This window comes from Eleginops maclovinus, chromosome 9, assembly GCF_036324505.1.
Source record: "Eleginops maclovinus isolate JMC-PN-2008 ecotype Puerto Natales chromosome 9, JC_Emac_rtc_rv5, whole genome shotgun sequence".
NCBI classification, from domain to species: Eukaryota; Metazoa; Chordata; class Actinopteri; order Perciformes; family Eleginopidae; genus Eleginops; species Eleginops maclovinus.
Genome location: NC_086357.1, coordinates 23,490,382 through 23,505,999, shown reverse-complemented (window position 1 = coordinate 23,505,999; position 15,618 = coordinate 23,490,382). Strand labels below are relative to the sequence as shown.

At 42.5% G+C, this 15,618-nt stretch overlaps 1 protein-coding gene across 2 annotated transcripts; it reads left to right on the top strand.

The window, feature by feature from the left end:
- Positions 1-917: 917 nt before the first annotated feature.
- On the top strand, positions 918-15,098 carry ssbp3b (single stranded DNA binding protein 3b). Of its 2 annotated transcripts, XM_063891787.1 has the most exons (18): positions 918-1,099; positions 1,750-1,822; positions 1,946-2,007; positions 2,095-2,179; positions 9,006-9,095; positions 10,132-10,206; positions 10,431-10,493; positions 10,594-10,657; positions 10,745-10,818; positions 11,134-11,198; positions 11,292-11,340; positions 11,597-11,632; positions 11,734-11,788; positions 11,880-11,944; positions 13,023-13,101; positions 13,285-13,313; positions 13,414-13,515; positions 13,702-15,098. In XM_063891787.1, the coding sequence occupies exons 1-18, from the start codon at positions 1,044-1,046 to the stop codon at positions 13,729-13,731; spliced, it is 1,152 nt and encodes a 383-aa protein (XP_063747857.1). In that variant the 5' UTR covers positions 918-1,043; the 3' UTR covers positions 13,732-15,098. The 2 variants fall into 2 exon arrangements, with proteins under 2 accessions (XP_063747857.1, XP_063747858.1); XM_063891788.1 differs by lacking the exon at positions 10,132-10,206.
- The last annotated feature ends 520 nt before the right edge of the window (positions 15,099-15,618 follow it).

Here is a 15,618-nt window from a genome sequence, read left to right as displayed (position 1 = left end):
TGTAGTGGTTACTTACGTCCACATTTTTAAGGTGGAACTGGATAGTTACTTTAAGTAAAGGGGACCCATATTGTCCATGAATTTATTCAAATTAAACAACGATACACTCTTTAATGGGTACTATAGACAGTGTTTTTGTTTTTTAATCTTCAACATGCTTATGTGGACATTTTAATATCTTCCATAGGTTACTCAAGACTAGGCCTTTGACATGTTCAACCCTTGACATTGTCATTATAAAGTGAAGCACGAACCCACATCTCTTGTATAGTAATATGCTTGTGACTTGTATTCATTTATTGTGCATCATAGGCCTAAACATACACATTTTTCTTATGTAAGCAAAAATAAGGCTTTTTAATACCAAATCCTCCTTTAATAGTTATATTAAAAGTTGCTGATAGTTAATAAACTGAAATATAGAGTCCTTTTTGTATGGAGCGCGATATATAATACAATTAATAGGCCTATTGTTGGTTAAATTACTATAATAAAAAGTGTGGATCAAATGAAATATAAATGTGTGTATTCAAAATAAAATATGTTGGTAAATAAAGGAACAGAAAACCTTTTCAGGGAGATGATACATCATATTTGTTGTTACATAATAAATATTTCTCAGAGTAAAGATGATCTCAGTTTCTTTCTTATTGTGACATTGTTTTTCTTTTTATTAAATAAAATAACATGTTGGTTATAACCAGTATATTTAATTTACACTGATTAGGTTCAAATCAGTAGGGTAAATAATAAATAATCTTCATGAAATTACGTCTATCTGATATAACAGCTATCGTCGTCACAACATAAAAAACTGAAAAGCACGACAAGGTAGACCTTAAGGCAAACAGCGAGCTCTCATTGGCTGTCGGTTGCGTCAGTCAGATCTGACCCCGCCTCTTCCCCCCCGGACCAGGCTCGGTTGAGACATCGCGTTGAGGAGGAGTGCGGTTGGAGTGCGAGAGGGTCGCGGCCGCGATGATCTGACAGATGAAATAGCGATAAAAAAGAGCGAGAAGCCGGTCGTCCTCCCACACAAAACAATGTTCCCCAAAGGCAAAGGCTCCCCGGTGCCCTCCGACGGCCAGGCGAGAGAAAAGTAAGCTCAGAAACCTTTATTTTTGTGTATTTGTCGCCTCGCAAGTTGTTCCTCTGTTGTTCGCTGGACGGGCTAACAGGAGGCGATTTCCTCCTACCGAGAACTGAATTGAATGAACCGCCTTGTCTGCTCGCCATTCCTCCCCCGAGCCGTGTTTCTGCTAATATGGCTATTTCCAGTCTCTTTACACCTCTGCTTAACGATTCACACTTCAGTTTGGCTGTGTTTTAATGATATTTCTGCAGGTTTTTTAAGAGGAGGAAACAATAACATGCTGCACAGTAAATTGTTTTCTGTGTTGCGCGTTTTTATTTCCCTCAGCCCCATCAGTGCCACCAGGATACTGTACCCCTGCTCATAAATAGCTGCTGTTTTTAAAAAAAACACAACACGACGCTGAATTACACTGTTGCTTCAGCACTTTCCTTTTTTTTGCCTGCTTATTGTGGTGAATTTCACCCCAGGTTTTGGCTTGGTTGCATAGTCCCCTTCTCATTTTTTTGGCATAGGCTATTTGGCAGCCATTGTTCAAAAGGCCTGTGCCCGGCTCTAGTCACTCTAGTGCTCGTTGAAGAAGATTAAATCTGCTTTTTGACGTTTATGTTTGACCAGTTTGTTAAATGAACATTGTGTTTTTCCCCCCCACACAGGTTGGCTCTGTACGTGTATGAGTATTTGTTGCACATAGGAGCTCAGAAGTCTGCACAGACCTTTTTATCAGAGGTAAGTGACATTTTGATAAAAACTTCACCCACACTGTAGTGTCCTCCTGTGTATGTCTTCTTAAGGAACAACACTATTTTGAATTAAGACCCTTGGATAATTATTGAAATCCCTATTTCCTAGATACGATGGGAGAAAAACATAACACTTGGAGAACCCCCTGGATTCCTACATTCCTGGTGGTGGTAAGTGAACATATTCTTGTCTTCCTGTAGACGTATTCAGGGGTTGTTGTGTGGTTTTGTTTGCTTTATGACCGATCTCTTCCACAGTGTATTCTGGGACTTGTATTGTGCCGCGCCAGAGAGGAGAGAGACATGTGACCACTCCAGTGAAGCGAAAGCCTTCCATGATTACGTGAGTAGTGCTTTCACGGAAACCGATGTACATATTGCTCTGTCTTCGGCTAAAGAAGACAACAACTTCGCTAAGGAGTGGTGTAAATAATGCGCCTCAACCTTGGGGTTGTGCAATGAGTCTGTTTCTTGTTGTTGTTGTTGATACTATCAGAGCACAAGTGCATATAATCTTGGTTTGTCAACACTAAAGTCATGACAAAACCTCGCTCATACCCCTTCAAGTGTGATATGGCTTAACCTTATTGTGAATCCATTCTAGCTTGAAGAATCATCATGCTTCACCCTTTTTATTCACTTTAGTCTTTTGGTTTTGTCCACTGCCTCTTCTGCAGCTTTATTTGAATCCCGAATGCAATTTAGGATACTATATTTTTGTCTTCTCCTAAATTCTATATGGTCATCTTGCCCTGTCGTTTGGTTGAATGAAGCAGTGAGCTTTATAGGCTTCTGGGAAAAATGATGCTGACATCAGCATGTCCTGAGTCAGACCTGTCGAGCGCTCTCCCTCCTTTCCAGGCTTAAGCCCCCTGCCACAGTTGGAAAGCCCTATAAGAAACTAGTGTGTGTTCTGCATAACTTCAGAGACAAACAGCTTGATTTTTATAAAGCTTTCGCACTACCCTGACGTGTGGTAGCTCCAGTTTATAGTGAAACATTTTATCTGCAGTGACGTAATCCTAATGAATTTTAAGTGAAGAACAGTGAAGGCAGTCTGGGATCCTAAATCTATTATAAAGCGCTCAGGACAAGTACACAGTTCATTAGGGGACTGCTCATCCTATGACAGCTCTTCCATATTTGCATGCTATGTTTAGCATCTTGATAAATATGCAATTTAAGCCATGCTGCCTTTTTTTTAGAAACTGCATTGTTTCCAGCTTTAAGTAAGCATTCAAAAAGAGCCTCTTGAGGTTCAAAGAAAGTGCAAACTGCTTGTTTCCATCCTTGTGTTTCATCTTGTAGGGCAGGAAAAATAAATAAAAAAAACACTGTTCTGTTTTCTGCGTTGTCAGCACAGACGAGAAAAGACATTAGAGGTTAAGGAGTCCTCTCGTGATCACTGCTACACAGTAGGAAGGTTGGTGGTGTGTCACACAGGAAGGGGTTAAAACAGAGATGTTGGTCCTGCTCTTAGCAGATAGGGTTGTCACGGTAACAGGCCTTCTGATCTGGTAGGTGACCTGGGAGCCAGAAGAGTGGCACTAATATTTTTCAATAAAGGCATTCCTTATTATTGCATCAAAAGAGTGCGTTTTGTTTAAAACCAGTATTAATTCACAGAGAATTCATGTTTGATGTTTTTTGTATTATGTGATTTTTATCAAGAGCTACAATGAGAAGTCCATCAACAGAAAATTAGCAGCCAACTATCTCAACGTCTAAAGTACCATTTCCATGCAAAGCTGGCTGAATATGCTGTTTTCAGCCTCTCAAACTATAATCTGAATCCATTTCCTGCTTTTTCTGTTGGGGTTATCATGTCATATCAAACAGACTCTTTTTGGGTTTTGGACTGAAGTAAACAAACCATTTCAAGACATTAACTTTGACTTTAAGAATCTCGGATTCATATTTGTACCATTTCTGACATTTACAGACCAAAAGATTTACTGAATATCTGTAAAAAAAAGACAGTATTTTGTTATAAATTGTAGACCAGCGTCTCTGCATGTGTCTTTGAGGGGGAATCATCATTTTAGACAAAAAATAATCATAACAACAACATAACTTATTTAAATCATATGATTTAGCAATTTCCTTTGTATTTAATAAGGAAACAACACCCTCGGACCGATTGTGAGAGATGATGAGTTGATAGATTGCAGCTCGTGGTTTCAGAGACAATTTTCATAACATGGAAAGCATTTAGCAAACCAGGAAACACCGTCAGTCTGATCGCCGCGGGGAGCTTTCAGAGTTTCTGTGCGGTCGTCTCTCCCCCCGACATCTTGTGGTTGCCCTTCGCTCTGAAGATGGTCGTGTGTGTGTGTGTGCGTGTGTGTGTACAGTCCTTGGACCCTTGTCTTTGTCTAGAGGTGGGGGAGGTGAGTGCGTCAGCCCGCAGCGCTCGTAAAAACCCCGTCGTATTCACGCTGGGCCTGGCGAACGCCTCCCCGAGGGACCCGTCGCCATGGCGTCAGCTATGATTGATGGCTGTCACGGAGCTGAGGGGCAGATTGGAAAAGAAAGGGGAGTGGCACTGGCATATGCCCAGCATCCACCACCGCCGAGCCGAGGGAATAAAGAGAGATGGGAGGGTGTGGGGGAGGAAGAGGAGAAGTGGAAGGGACCTGCTAGAAGTAACGAGAGAGGGAGGGAGAGCATCCAGTCAGGATCCAGAGAGGGTTTTATGATGTTGATTGATGGTTAAACATTTACAAGCTAAACATAGGGGCTGGTTTCTTTGAGCGCCGGTTCCAGTGGAAGAAGTGAGGCTGTTAGGAGCAGGCTGGGTCGGGAGACGCAGTTGGGTGGTCTGTGCTGCAGCCCAACCCCCCCCCAAATAAATCTATCCCATTTTAAATCCTACTTTTTCTCTGTGTATACTATTGCTTTTTCGCCTCACCAAATCTCTTGGTCATCTCTCCTTCTCTCCCCCCCCCATGTGTTCCCCTCTCCCCCTCCCTCTTTGTTTTTGTAAAGCACAAGCACATCCGCCGCCACTCTTGGCCTTTTCCAACCTCCTTTAGTGATCCGAGTATTCAGGGGGAATTTGTTTGGGATAGCTCTGAAGTACACACGCTGAAACATGGTGGGTGGGGGGTAGTCTGTCTTTTAAAAGAAGGTCCCCTGGGAAGTTGTATGAAAGGCCACAGACAAGAGCCTCGTAGCCCCGGGCGGGACATCTGCCCCTTCCCTGTCCCAGAGTCTGTGGACAGACGTGGCTCGTTTAGACCCAAAGCAGCATCAGGCCAGCAAGCACAGCTGCGGCTTTACAGAGACCAGATTTCTCTTGCCTGGGAACTCGCACTGCATGTTGCTTTCAGCTTGTGACTTCTACAGATGTATGTAGATTGTTGACTGTGTTTTATGAGTCATTATCTCTGGGAAGCTTTATCTAAATTAGTAAAGGTTAAAACAAGACACAGCTTCCTGGAGTTTAAACAACTACACGTGAGCTCGTTAAAACCTCTGACTAGAATTTATTCAAGCTTTAATCGATGCATTTATTGGGAATAATACTACAACTTATTTGTCACTGAGAACTTGTACTTTAAAATACTAATTCTCAGACACCCATTTGAGCTTTAAAACATTACAATGCTAGATTTATATTAATGCTCTGGTGCAAATGACTTTTTAATGACTATGAATAACTGTATACATTTATCCATATAATATTGCAAACATGACTCATTAAGTTCTCTTTTTTGTACATTCGAGCTGAGCAAAAATCTTGTTAATTTACTGAGTGCAGAATCACAGAGGTCTAAGAAAGCCAGATGTAGATGATGCACATGGACCTGATTACAATACCTGCATAAAAATACACTAATCAAAAGCTGGTTCCTCTTCTTAGAACTTCTATTATTGGCTGCCCAGTTCCTGGTGTTATCCCGGAGTCTGTGATCTCTGTTCTTGAACTATTAAGCAGTAGAATACCTAAAGGCCTAGAGATACAAATTAGCTTTGAAATGCTTCCCAAACAGTTTTGAAGAGTTGTGATTGGCCTGCTTTGCAAATGATTTTACTTAAAAGCCTGAAAACGTGTCACGCTATCTCAATCCAAATCATTTTGTGTGCTTATATTAGAAAGAACACACTTATAAAACTATCTAAATGTTTACCTAGAATCCTTGGTAAGCCTGTCGGGTCATGCAGATTGAATGGAGTAATTGCTGGATGTCTCCTGACAGTAATTGTCGGCAGGGAGGGGTCTTGTTTGACTCGCATATGGACGACTTGTCTGGGCACTTCAGATCTTGCTGAACAGGAAGAGTTGGATGTATGCAGATGGTTTGATTGTTTCCTAAAGCAGTGCTTCAACAGTTGTTTAGTATGTAATCCCAATATGGTGCAGATGGTCTAAATTCCCCAGAAAGAAAATGTGTGTTTTTAATTGGAGCGGCACGATTTTTCAAAGTATTACAAAATCGTTTTGCATTGGGATATGATTTGCACTGTAAGATTGAGGTCTATTTCTTTAGGATAATCTGTACTAAACAAGGATTTCTATAGAAGAGAAGTCTGTGGTATCCTCTTATTAATCCTATTACTTCAAAACTTTATTCAGATCCTTTACCAAACATTTTGCCTATGCGATTTAGCTTTTGAACTAGTCCATAGTACAATTTCTATAACATTTTATATACATTTTGCAGCTCTATATTCAATGATGATTCAATATAAAGAGGTTATTCCGTGCAAAGCTTTGAAATATCTTGCTCAAAATTCTAAGTGGATGATGGGGCTACTGCGTATACTGCCAATATACTATTTATTAGACGCAGAGGAGGACTTTCCAGTACTTCAAAGCTGCGTGGAGAGCGGAAAAGCTCTTAAAGCAACACTGGTAGTACACAAAATGACTTTATCACCAAATAAAAGTCTGATGTTTACTGTGGAAACTGGAGGCGACAAATAAGAACCAGACAGAAGTACAAGTTGTCATCAAAGAGTGAGCGCTTCTTGTTGTGCCGTTGGTAGAAGAAACGGAGCAGCCGGGTCACCAAACATGTCCATGCTGCTCGCACCTAAAGGTCTAGTTATACTATTCCGTAGCTATCCGTCAATCCGACTCAGGCTCATGAACCGTTTGAAGTTTTCCGTGGGGATGTCGGATACGCAATGCAATTCACCGCCCGATCAGTAGGCGTCGCTACGCAAGATGACCTAATCTCACGACGTCTATCGTGAAAGTCGTTGATTGATTACCTTCCGGCTCCGTTCCACACAGTGAACAATGGCCAGGTATCTCTGTTATAGCACTGGTGATGTGTAAAAAGCCTACAGTTAAAATGACAGAAGAAACGGGCAATTGTATTTATCACATTCAAAATGCAGGCACATTTATCGTCAATTATCTAGTATGTTGTTTGCAAAATGAATGAGTTGTCCTTCTCTGATCACAGCCTACTGCTAGCGTGGAAGCTCGCCTTCACAATGTTAACAACCAGTTACCTTATCGTCTACCGACCAATCACAACCCTCGCGGTCTCCTCGACGTATAGTTAGGCTACGGAGAATGTCTCCGGGAGGGTTTACGACGACGGAGAGGGCTCTCCATGGCCCGAGACGGACGACCATAAATTAGCCTTTAGTGGGACAAAGGTCTTTGTTTTCTTGGTGACGAAATAGTTCACATGCCCCAAAAATGTGTGTTTGAGTCATTGCTGGCCTCGAAGCACCCGTTGTGTGACATGAGTATGAACGGTGAAGTTAGCGTTAATTAAGATGGATTCATTAACTCAACAGTGCTTGCTGCGCCCTCTTTCCAGGTGGGAAGGGGCAGAGGCTTCTACTTAATTGATCAGAAATCAATAAAAGAATGCATAATAGCTTTAGTTTTAAGATCCTAGTGCTCTGTTTTTTAGAGTTACTGGTCAGAATTGGTGAGGAAAGTACATGGGAGTGCAAATTCAGTCTGCATACCACCTGAAATGTCCGTTAACTACACATTTACAGCAGAATATTTCCATAAACAAAGTGTGTTTGGGTCTGTCTGCGTCTCTGTGTGGCGGTGCTGTTGGGGCCTGAGGAGACGTGACTCCTCTCTGGCCTCACTTCTCTCCCTGCTGAGGTATTTCACAGTGTCCCTGCAGTGGCAGCCGGAGCAGATATAATTAGGGAAGGCGCAGTCGATACCACGGAGTGTGTTGGCTATTGACCAGTGATGTCTGTAGAGCTGCACAGTTCTGCACAGAGTGTTTGATGCTGGTACATCCTTTCTTTATAGCAATCATCAGTTGTTTGCATCCATATGCACATTACCAAATGGCACTGAAGGAGCTTCTCTTGTGTTGTATCTGGTCTTTGGAAGCTAAACCCCACCGCTCTGAAGACATTAGCCCAGCTCAGATTGCCTCGGCTACAGGGAAGAAAAACTCAGTCAATTAGGAGCGTGTGACCGAAGCAAATGGCACATTAGTGAATTAAGGCTGCGGTTTGAGCAGGAAATCGGCCCAGCAAGCCCCTGCTGTGTAGCAGCACTTTGGAGCCACTGGCTCAGTGAATCCCACTGATACTTATCTGATCCTGGATCAGCAGGACACAGAAGTCTCAATAAGGAGGCCCCCATTAACACAGCTTTTACACAAGACCCATAAGTCTGTAGAATCCATGGGGGTGAATTCAGATTGCTTCATCCATTAGATTTGCATTAAATAGAAATGTCTCTTTGACACTTCACATCATTTAAGACGGCACATACCATGCACAACAAAACGTGACACACACACACATTAATGACAATTATGCATCTTTAAACTGGATTGTGTTTTCACTGGCTTGGTCCATCAACACAACAACAGTGCCCAATTTAATAACAATAAATGAATAAATGCACATTAAAATAAGTGATGATGTTGGTCGCACAATTTCCTAGCAGCCCTGATGCTTGGGAGGAGGCTTGGATGAGTTGGAGGGTGTGCTGAATGATGTTTGAACAGCAATTACATGGAAACTTTAACTACATGGATTAATTTAATTCACCAGTCTGGACAAGGGTCATGAAGCCTGGGTGGAAAATACACAATAACCACAACAGATCGACTGCTCCATGATGAAATAGATCTCCAGGAACAACATCGCATGTTGCATTTCCACACATGAACTGCAGTTTGTCTATTTGTTGTCTAATGTTGTTGTTTACTCTTTCTTCTCAGAGTGCAGCAGCAGCCCCCAGTCCTGTGATGGGAGGGATGCCCCCTGGTGACGGCATGCCAGGAGGACCCATGCCGCCCGGGTTTTTCCAGGTCAGCCAATCAACTCCTACTCTCTGTTTTTAAAGTTTAGGAATAATCAGCTCCACCCCAGTTTACCTGCTTGACACATCACTTCACAATCATTTGTCAGAATTACCATTAATTGGTATCATGTGGGTGGGCATATTATTTAATGGACTGATAATTTTCTTAGCTGGCTCCCGCTTTGTCAAATGTCGTGAGGGTTTTTGTATCCATAGGTCTCTGTGTCGGTGTCTGTACGGCTGTGTTGTCTGTTGTTTTGCTCTGCTCAGTGAACTTGTAGACGTCCTGTCTGGTCGGGCCTCTCCAGTGCTGTAAACAGGCAGGCGTGGCCCGGCCATTTTCCCTAATGGAGAAATCGAAAGGTGCAGCACCTCCTGTAAATCAATATCTCATGAGGATAAACTCCTGGCAGGCAACTGAGGGGAACCGGCTTCAAGAGGGGACATAGAAATGCATTGTTACTCTGCTTGCAGTCCAAAATCCAGCTGCTTATTATGAACTAGAATCCACAAAAGCGTAACGTGAATATCAGGAAAGACATTTTGACATACTTTCCATTTCAGGATCCACTGGAGGAGGTTCAATTAGACCCCTCACTCTCTGTCAGATCAGCAGCATTAGCGACACACTGCCGATGTTTAGTGTTGTTGTCGAGCTAATTGCATACAGCTTAATTGACACTGTTTATTCAGGGGAATTAGCGCTGATAACATGCTGCACGCAGCAGGCTTCTTGATGGCTTGACTGACAGGCAGAAGAGCACACATCCTCTTCATCTCTTTCCTCTCATTCAAGCTAAGCCATTCGCTCGCTCTCCTCTGCTCAGTCTCTCTCTCTCTCTCTCTTACTGTGTTTGGGACATGGAAGTGAGCATCTTATTTTTGTACATCCTTTTTGCGCCACACTTTGGTTCTCGCGCTCTGACTCTCCTCTGCCCTGCAGTAACCCGGCTTGTGTCGCTTTTGTTTCCCTCTTCATCTCATACTCCCCTCCCCCCTCCTCTGTCTTCCTCCTTGCCTCTTCATTTTGTGCGATGCCACAGGGTCCTCCTGGTCCCCAGGGCTCTCCTCACCCTCAGCCTCCTCCCTCTAACAGTATGATGGGACCTCACAGTCAGGTAACTCGCCCTCTCCCTCTTTCTCTCTTTTTTTCTGTTTTGCTGTCCGCGGCCATGTGGGACCGGCTGGTTCTCAGCGCTTCATGCTTTGGCCTCCGTCTCAGCTTTATGCTTTGTGCTGCTTCAGTTTTCCCACAGTCGAGCTATAGTGAGATTCTACATTTTAACAGATTAATGTCATTTATTGATTTGAATCTCATAGAGCAATGTCATTTCTGTTGTAGTCCTTCATGTCGCCTCGCTTTGCTGGAGGCCCAAGAGGACCCCCCATCAGAATGGGGAACCAGGTAGAGCTCTCACACACAAATACTCACTTTAAAAGCAGAATAAATAGCACATATTAAAAGAAAAAACTGTTTTACTGATGTCTTGTTTTATTTCACGTAGCCCCCAGGCGGAGGTCCAGGTCCTCATCCCATGCTGCCCAGCATGGACCCAACACGGCCACAAGGTGCGGTACATCTAAACTACATACCTGCAGCAGAGAAGGATCCGATCATGGCGTATTGCTTAATATTAATGTCCTTTTTCCTTCCAGGCCATCCCAACCTGGGGCCAATGCAGAGAATGAGCGGCCCTCGAGGCATGGGACCTATGGGGCCCGGCCCACAGGTAGGCTATTGTGCTTCAATAGAATAATATTGCAACTGCCTTGAGTCATGGGTATTTATGGACTAGTTCAGAGTTTGTATAAAGTATGGCAAAATTATACATTTGATCGGTTAATTTTAAAAGTAAAGACGATGTTTGAAAAAAATGCTTCATTTCAAACAAAATCTGGTATCAGAATTGAAATAATCACTTATTAACCTTTCTTTGTGTGCTTGAATATTACCCAAACTGTATGAACACTGTAGTTTAGGCCAAATCCAAACCAGTTATGGCATTTGTTTTTTTATAAGTTATACATTTTGTGTGTTTTCTCAGAATTTCGGTGGTGGAATGAGGCCTCCACACAACAGCATGGGCCCCGGTATGCCAGGAGTGAACATGTGAGCCTTTTTCTTTTATAAATGTGCTAATAGTATTTATCTTGTCTTTCATCCTTAATGCATTATCTAACTAAACCTGTTCTCAACACCTAGGGGCCCAGGGACTGGTCGGCCATGGCCCAATCCCAACAACTCCAACTCTGTGAGTACTAATGCACAAACACCCGCATACATCCTGAAAAATGCTAGTTCAGATTGCAGTCAGATTTCCTCTCAGAGGTCTAATGTGCTCCGAAGTTCGAGACTGGGATGTAATTGTAGTATTATGTGTCACGGTTTCCACAGACAGTTGGACAGACTGCCCTAATGGTATTAGGATGATCGAATGATGACATTTTGAGGTATAGAAAGGGTTTGCACTCCCATTTCTGATCTAATGTTTGTGTTTTTGGTTTCAGATGCCTTACTCATCACCCTCTCCTGGAGCATATGGGGTGAGAATACATCCTGGCATCTTAAATTACACATATTAAAAGGATAATATCAGAAAATACACTTTTAAAGACAGTTTTTACATGTTGTTTATTCTCCATAGGGGGCTTCCGGAGGTGGGGGGCCGCCAGGAACTCCCATCATGCCCAGCCCTGCAGGTGAGTGCTTCCCTCATCTAGGCTTTTATTTGTTATCCGTTTCCTGAACCATCCAGTACTAAATATATGTGCGGTTACTTTTGTTTTTTAGACTCAAACAACTCTGGCGACAATTTGTACACCATGATCAACACTGGACCCGGCAACCGAAATAACGTGAGTTCTGTTTCATCGTTTACTTTCATTCTGCATTAAGTGTGGACACTGTGACCACTGAGTAAAGTGCAATGGCAGTCCAGTTGGTGCGGATATATTTGAAGCATTTTCACATTGAGTGCTCTTCATTTCTTTACTTCTTACTTTTCTTTGATCTTATCTACTTTCCTGTCTTCTTTTTTCCTTCCTTCCTTCCTTCCTTCCTTCCTTCCTTCCTTCCTTCCTTCCTTCCTTCCTTCCTTCCTTCCTTCCTTCCTTCCTTCCTTCCTTCCTTCCTTCCTTCATTCGTTCATTCCTTTCTTTCCTTATTTCTTGCCATTCAACACGCACTGTAGTGAAATAAAAACTTCAAACTAAATGTAATGTTAGAATGAAATTGTAAAAACATTTTCTTCCTTTTCAAAACAAAATGAAGCCAAATCCAAAATTCTTATAGAACTTATAACATATTTTCAATGAAATAGTCATTTTGAATGGACATCATTCTTGTCTGAATTACCTTGAATAATAAATGAGTCAAACATGTGCTCTTACTCATTTAATTCAAAGACAGTAAGGCACTCTTGTTTATTTCCTGTCTGTTTTAACGACACAGGGGTCCGGCCTGTGAATGTAAGAGAGGCCACTTAGTGAAACAGTGCTTAAAGGAGAAAAAACAATGAAGTGTGTGACGTGTTTGTGTGTTGCTGGTCGTTAAGAAAGGCTCGTACCATTAACTAAACACTGAACCGCTCCACCATCTCAACACACGCTTTTGTGTAACGACTGCTCGCAGCTGGAGGGGACAGTGAACATCTGTTCTATACATCCATGTTGCGGGGAAATGAATGTTACCTATGTTAGAGTTGAAAATGGTTTTCCTCTTTACAATTAGTTCATTTAATAGAAACAAAACTGCACTCTTTATATTGTTTCTGTCATTTAAGCTGTAGGCTACTTAGACTGAATTTAAAGTAGCAGCAAAAGGTAAATACACTTTAACTGAGCTCCTAGTTATTTTATTTTGAACCTGGTTGTATATTTACTGTGTTCTGGAGATGTGTTGAGTGAGTCCTTTCTGTCTTGTTTCCCCCTCCAGTTCCCCATGGGCCCCGGCTCTGACGGACCCCTGGGAGCCATGGCTGGGATGGAGCCACACCACATGAATGGGTCACTAGGTAACACCGCTCGCCACAAAAACACACTCGCCAACAACACAGACACGCTCGGGTTGCATTACATGATTTCAGAGAACACTATCCACTGTGCCATGTGGAGGTTCAGTAGAGGGTATTTTAAGAAGTAACCTAGTAAATAAAACAGATTTGAGATGTTCTTTTTTATATTGTTTTATTTCTCAGGCTCTGGTGACCTGGATGGAATGAACAAGGTGAATATTGAAACGATGCGGAGAGCTCTCACATGTCAAGCTTAATCATGAATCAAATGAAATGTTATATACTTACATTGTTGTGAATTGTTGTTTCCAGAATTCTCCAAACAATTTAAGTGGCATTAGCAATCCTCCTGGGACCCCGAGGGATGACGGGGAGCTGAGTGGAAACTTCCTCCACTCCTTTCAGAGCGAGAACGTAAGTTTCCTCAGCTAACATCACAGGACGGTGGGTGACTGTACTTTGATGGACGCAGAGGTAGAGCACACAGAAAGCCTCCGTCACAGCATGTCAACATCCCTGACTACAGTCGGGGAAAGGTGTGTGTGTGTGTGTGTGTGTGTGTGTGTTTGTGTGTTAATGCTCTTTTCTGTGCCTCCTCAGTACTCCCCAACCATGACGATGAGTGTGTGACCTCCCCTCCGCCCCCGCCCGACATTATTTGCCATCATTCCGAGGATCTGAACTCACGATAGGACACGGCCAAACACATCAGCACCGAATCAGGGACAGGCGCCATTTTGGTTCCACACTAACGCCAGAAGCGCTGATTGGGGAGAAAAAATCTAAACGGCTGCAGCTCCTTGCTCAAAAAACGAAAGGACAATATCTCCATTTATCACTATCCCGAGTGTGACAAAACCAGCTACTGAAATGCATACATGACACGTTTTACGTTCTGTGCAGAGCCCCCACCCCCACTCCCACTCCTTCAGCTCTAGAGCAAAGAGAAAAATATGATTGGAGTTTTTACCTCTTGTTCTTTTTAATTATTGCTTTGTGGTGCAAGATGTGCAGGAAAATGTCTCCGCTTTTTGTCCCTTAAAACACTGGAGAGTGTGCATATGCATTGTGAGCTTGGAAAGTCTTTGTCTGTCTTTACTTATCGCCATGCCAACTGTGTCACGAAAGTCAGCTGACATAGGACTCTTGCCTTTTACTCTTGTGGCCACCTTTATAAATAATGTACGATCCTTCCCCGATGCCCACCCCCTTCTATTTAAAGAGGTTTGTAAAAAAAAGGGGGGGGGGGAAGACTTGAAAGATTATGGCTTTTATTGTGACGACCTTTCACGGTGTGTAAGTGCTCAGATGGTTCTTACTATATGTCAAATTGATCCCGTTTGATCAATTCCACTCTCTTATTGCTGACAGCGATGCGATCCTGGCTCATTTAATTTAAACGCCTCGATCGCTGTGCAAGGGGAAGCAGACTTCGGCATAAGAAGTGAGTGCATGAATGCTGAGGATCTGTGTACAACATACTACCTAGTGCTGCTCTTCTCTCTGTGGACACCTGCTTCAAGATGTGGCGTGTATCTCTTTCCCCGTCTGTGCTTAACACTCTGTGCTCCTCATCGTCGTAGCCTTCTGTGTTTTCTCCACTTTTGTTTCATTATGATGCTATGAACGAGCGGCCCCATTTTAATCTCATACACATTGGTTGTTCCTCCTGTATCGTTGGGTGGTCCCTCCCTCCCTCCCTCCTCCTTCTTGCCCGCCCACAGGTTTTTTTTAAATATTTTGATACAATCTTTGACTACATATATTGCCCCCAGTTATTCAGTTAGTCAAAGCGCTCTAAAACCCATCCTAGTAGGCATCATTATAAACTTTAGCAGCAGTCTTGTAAATGTGATGAGAATTTTTATTTCCTCTTTTTTTTTTCTGTGAACATTACGCATTATATACATCTGTCCTATGTTGCCTTTATTTGCTGATATTTTTTTATTTCAAATTGAGGAAAGATTGCTTGTTAATATAATTTTACAATAACTTAACTACCTGTGTCGGTTGTTTGATTGTTGCTTGAATGTAAATCCATTTCTCATTACGTTTAAGAGTAACTATAATAGTCTGCTGAAGCTGTGGACATGACAAGTAATTTAGGTCTACAAAGTATTCAGCTGGTGCACATAGAGGTGAAAAGGGGTGCTTCTTCAGCCAGAACAGAATAGCTCATTGCTGTTTTGTTTGGGAAGTTACAGGTGCTAAAGTTTAATTCTTCAGCAGCAAATACACACATCATTATTTCACCAGACCACTGATCAGCTCATTTATTGATCCTACATTCGGGCCTTTTTATAGATGAAGAATTTTATCCAAAGAGCTGTTTCCCCCGTAAATACAGGGGCAGGACAGAGCCATCAAGATTTTCCGGGACTAGGTGGTCTTCTAACTTCTTGTCATCCATTTTCTGAATCAAAGCCAGACTTAAAATGTTCGAAATCTAACATACATGCTTTATGCAACCAAGATTTGTGCTTGGCTTTTCCCAGTTTGTCTGATTAAAAAGGGTTT

Excerpts from the sequence above, each read along its gene's own strand:
- ssbp3b (XM_063891787.1), top strand. The coding sequence starts at position 1,044 with ATGTTCCCCAAAGGCAAAGGCTCCCCGGTGCCCTCCGACGGCCAGGCG. Across the intron at positions 10,494-10,593 it reads CCATCAGAATGGGGAACCAG|CCCCCAGGCGGAGGTCCAGG; the intron begins GTAGAGCTCTCA and ends TATTTCACGTAG. Across the intron at positions 10,819-11,133 it reads CTATGGGGCCCGGCCCACAG|AATTTCGGTGGTGGAATGAG; the intron begins GTAGGCTATTGT and ends GTGTTTTCTCAG.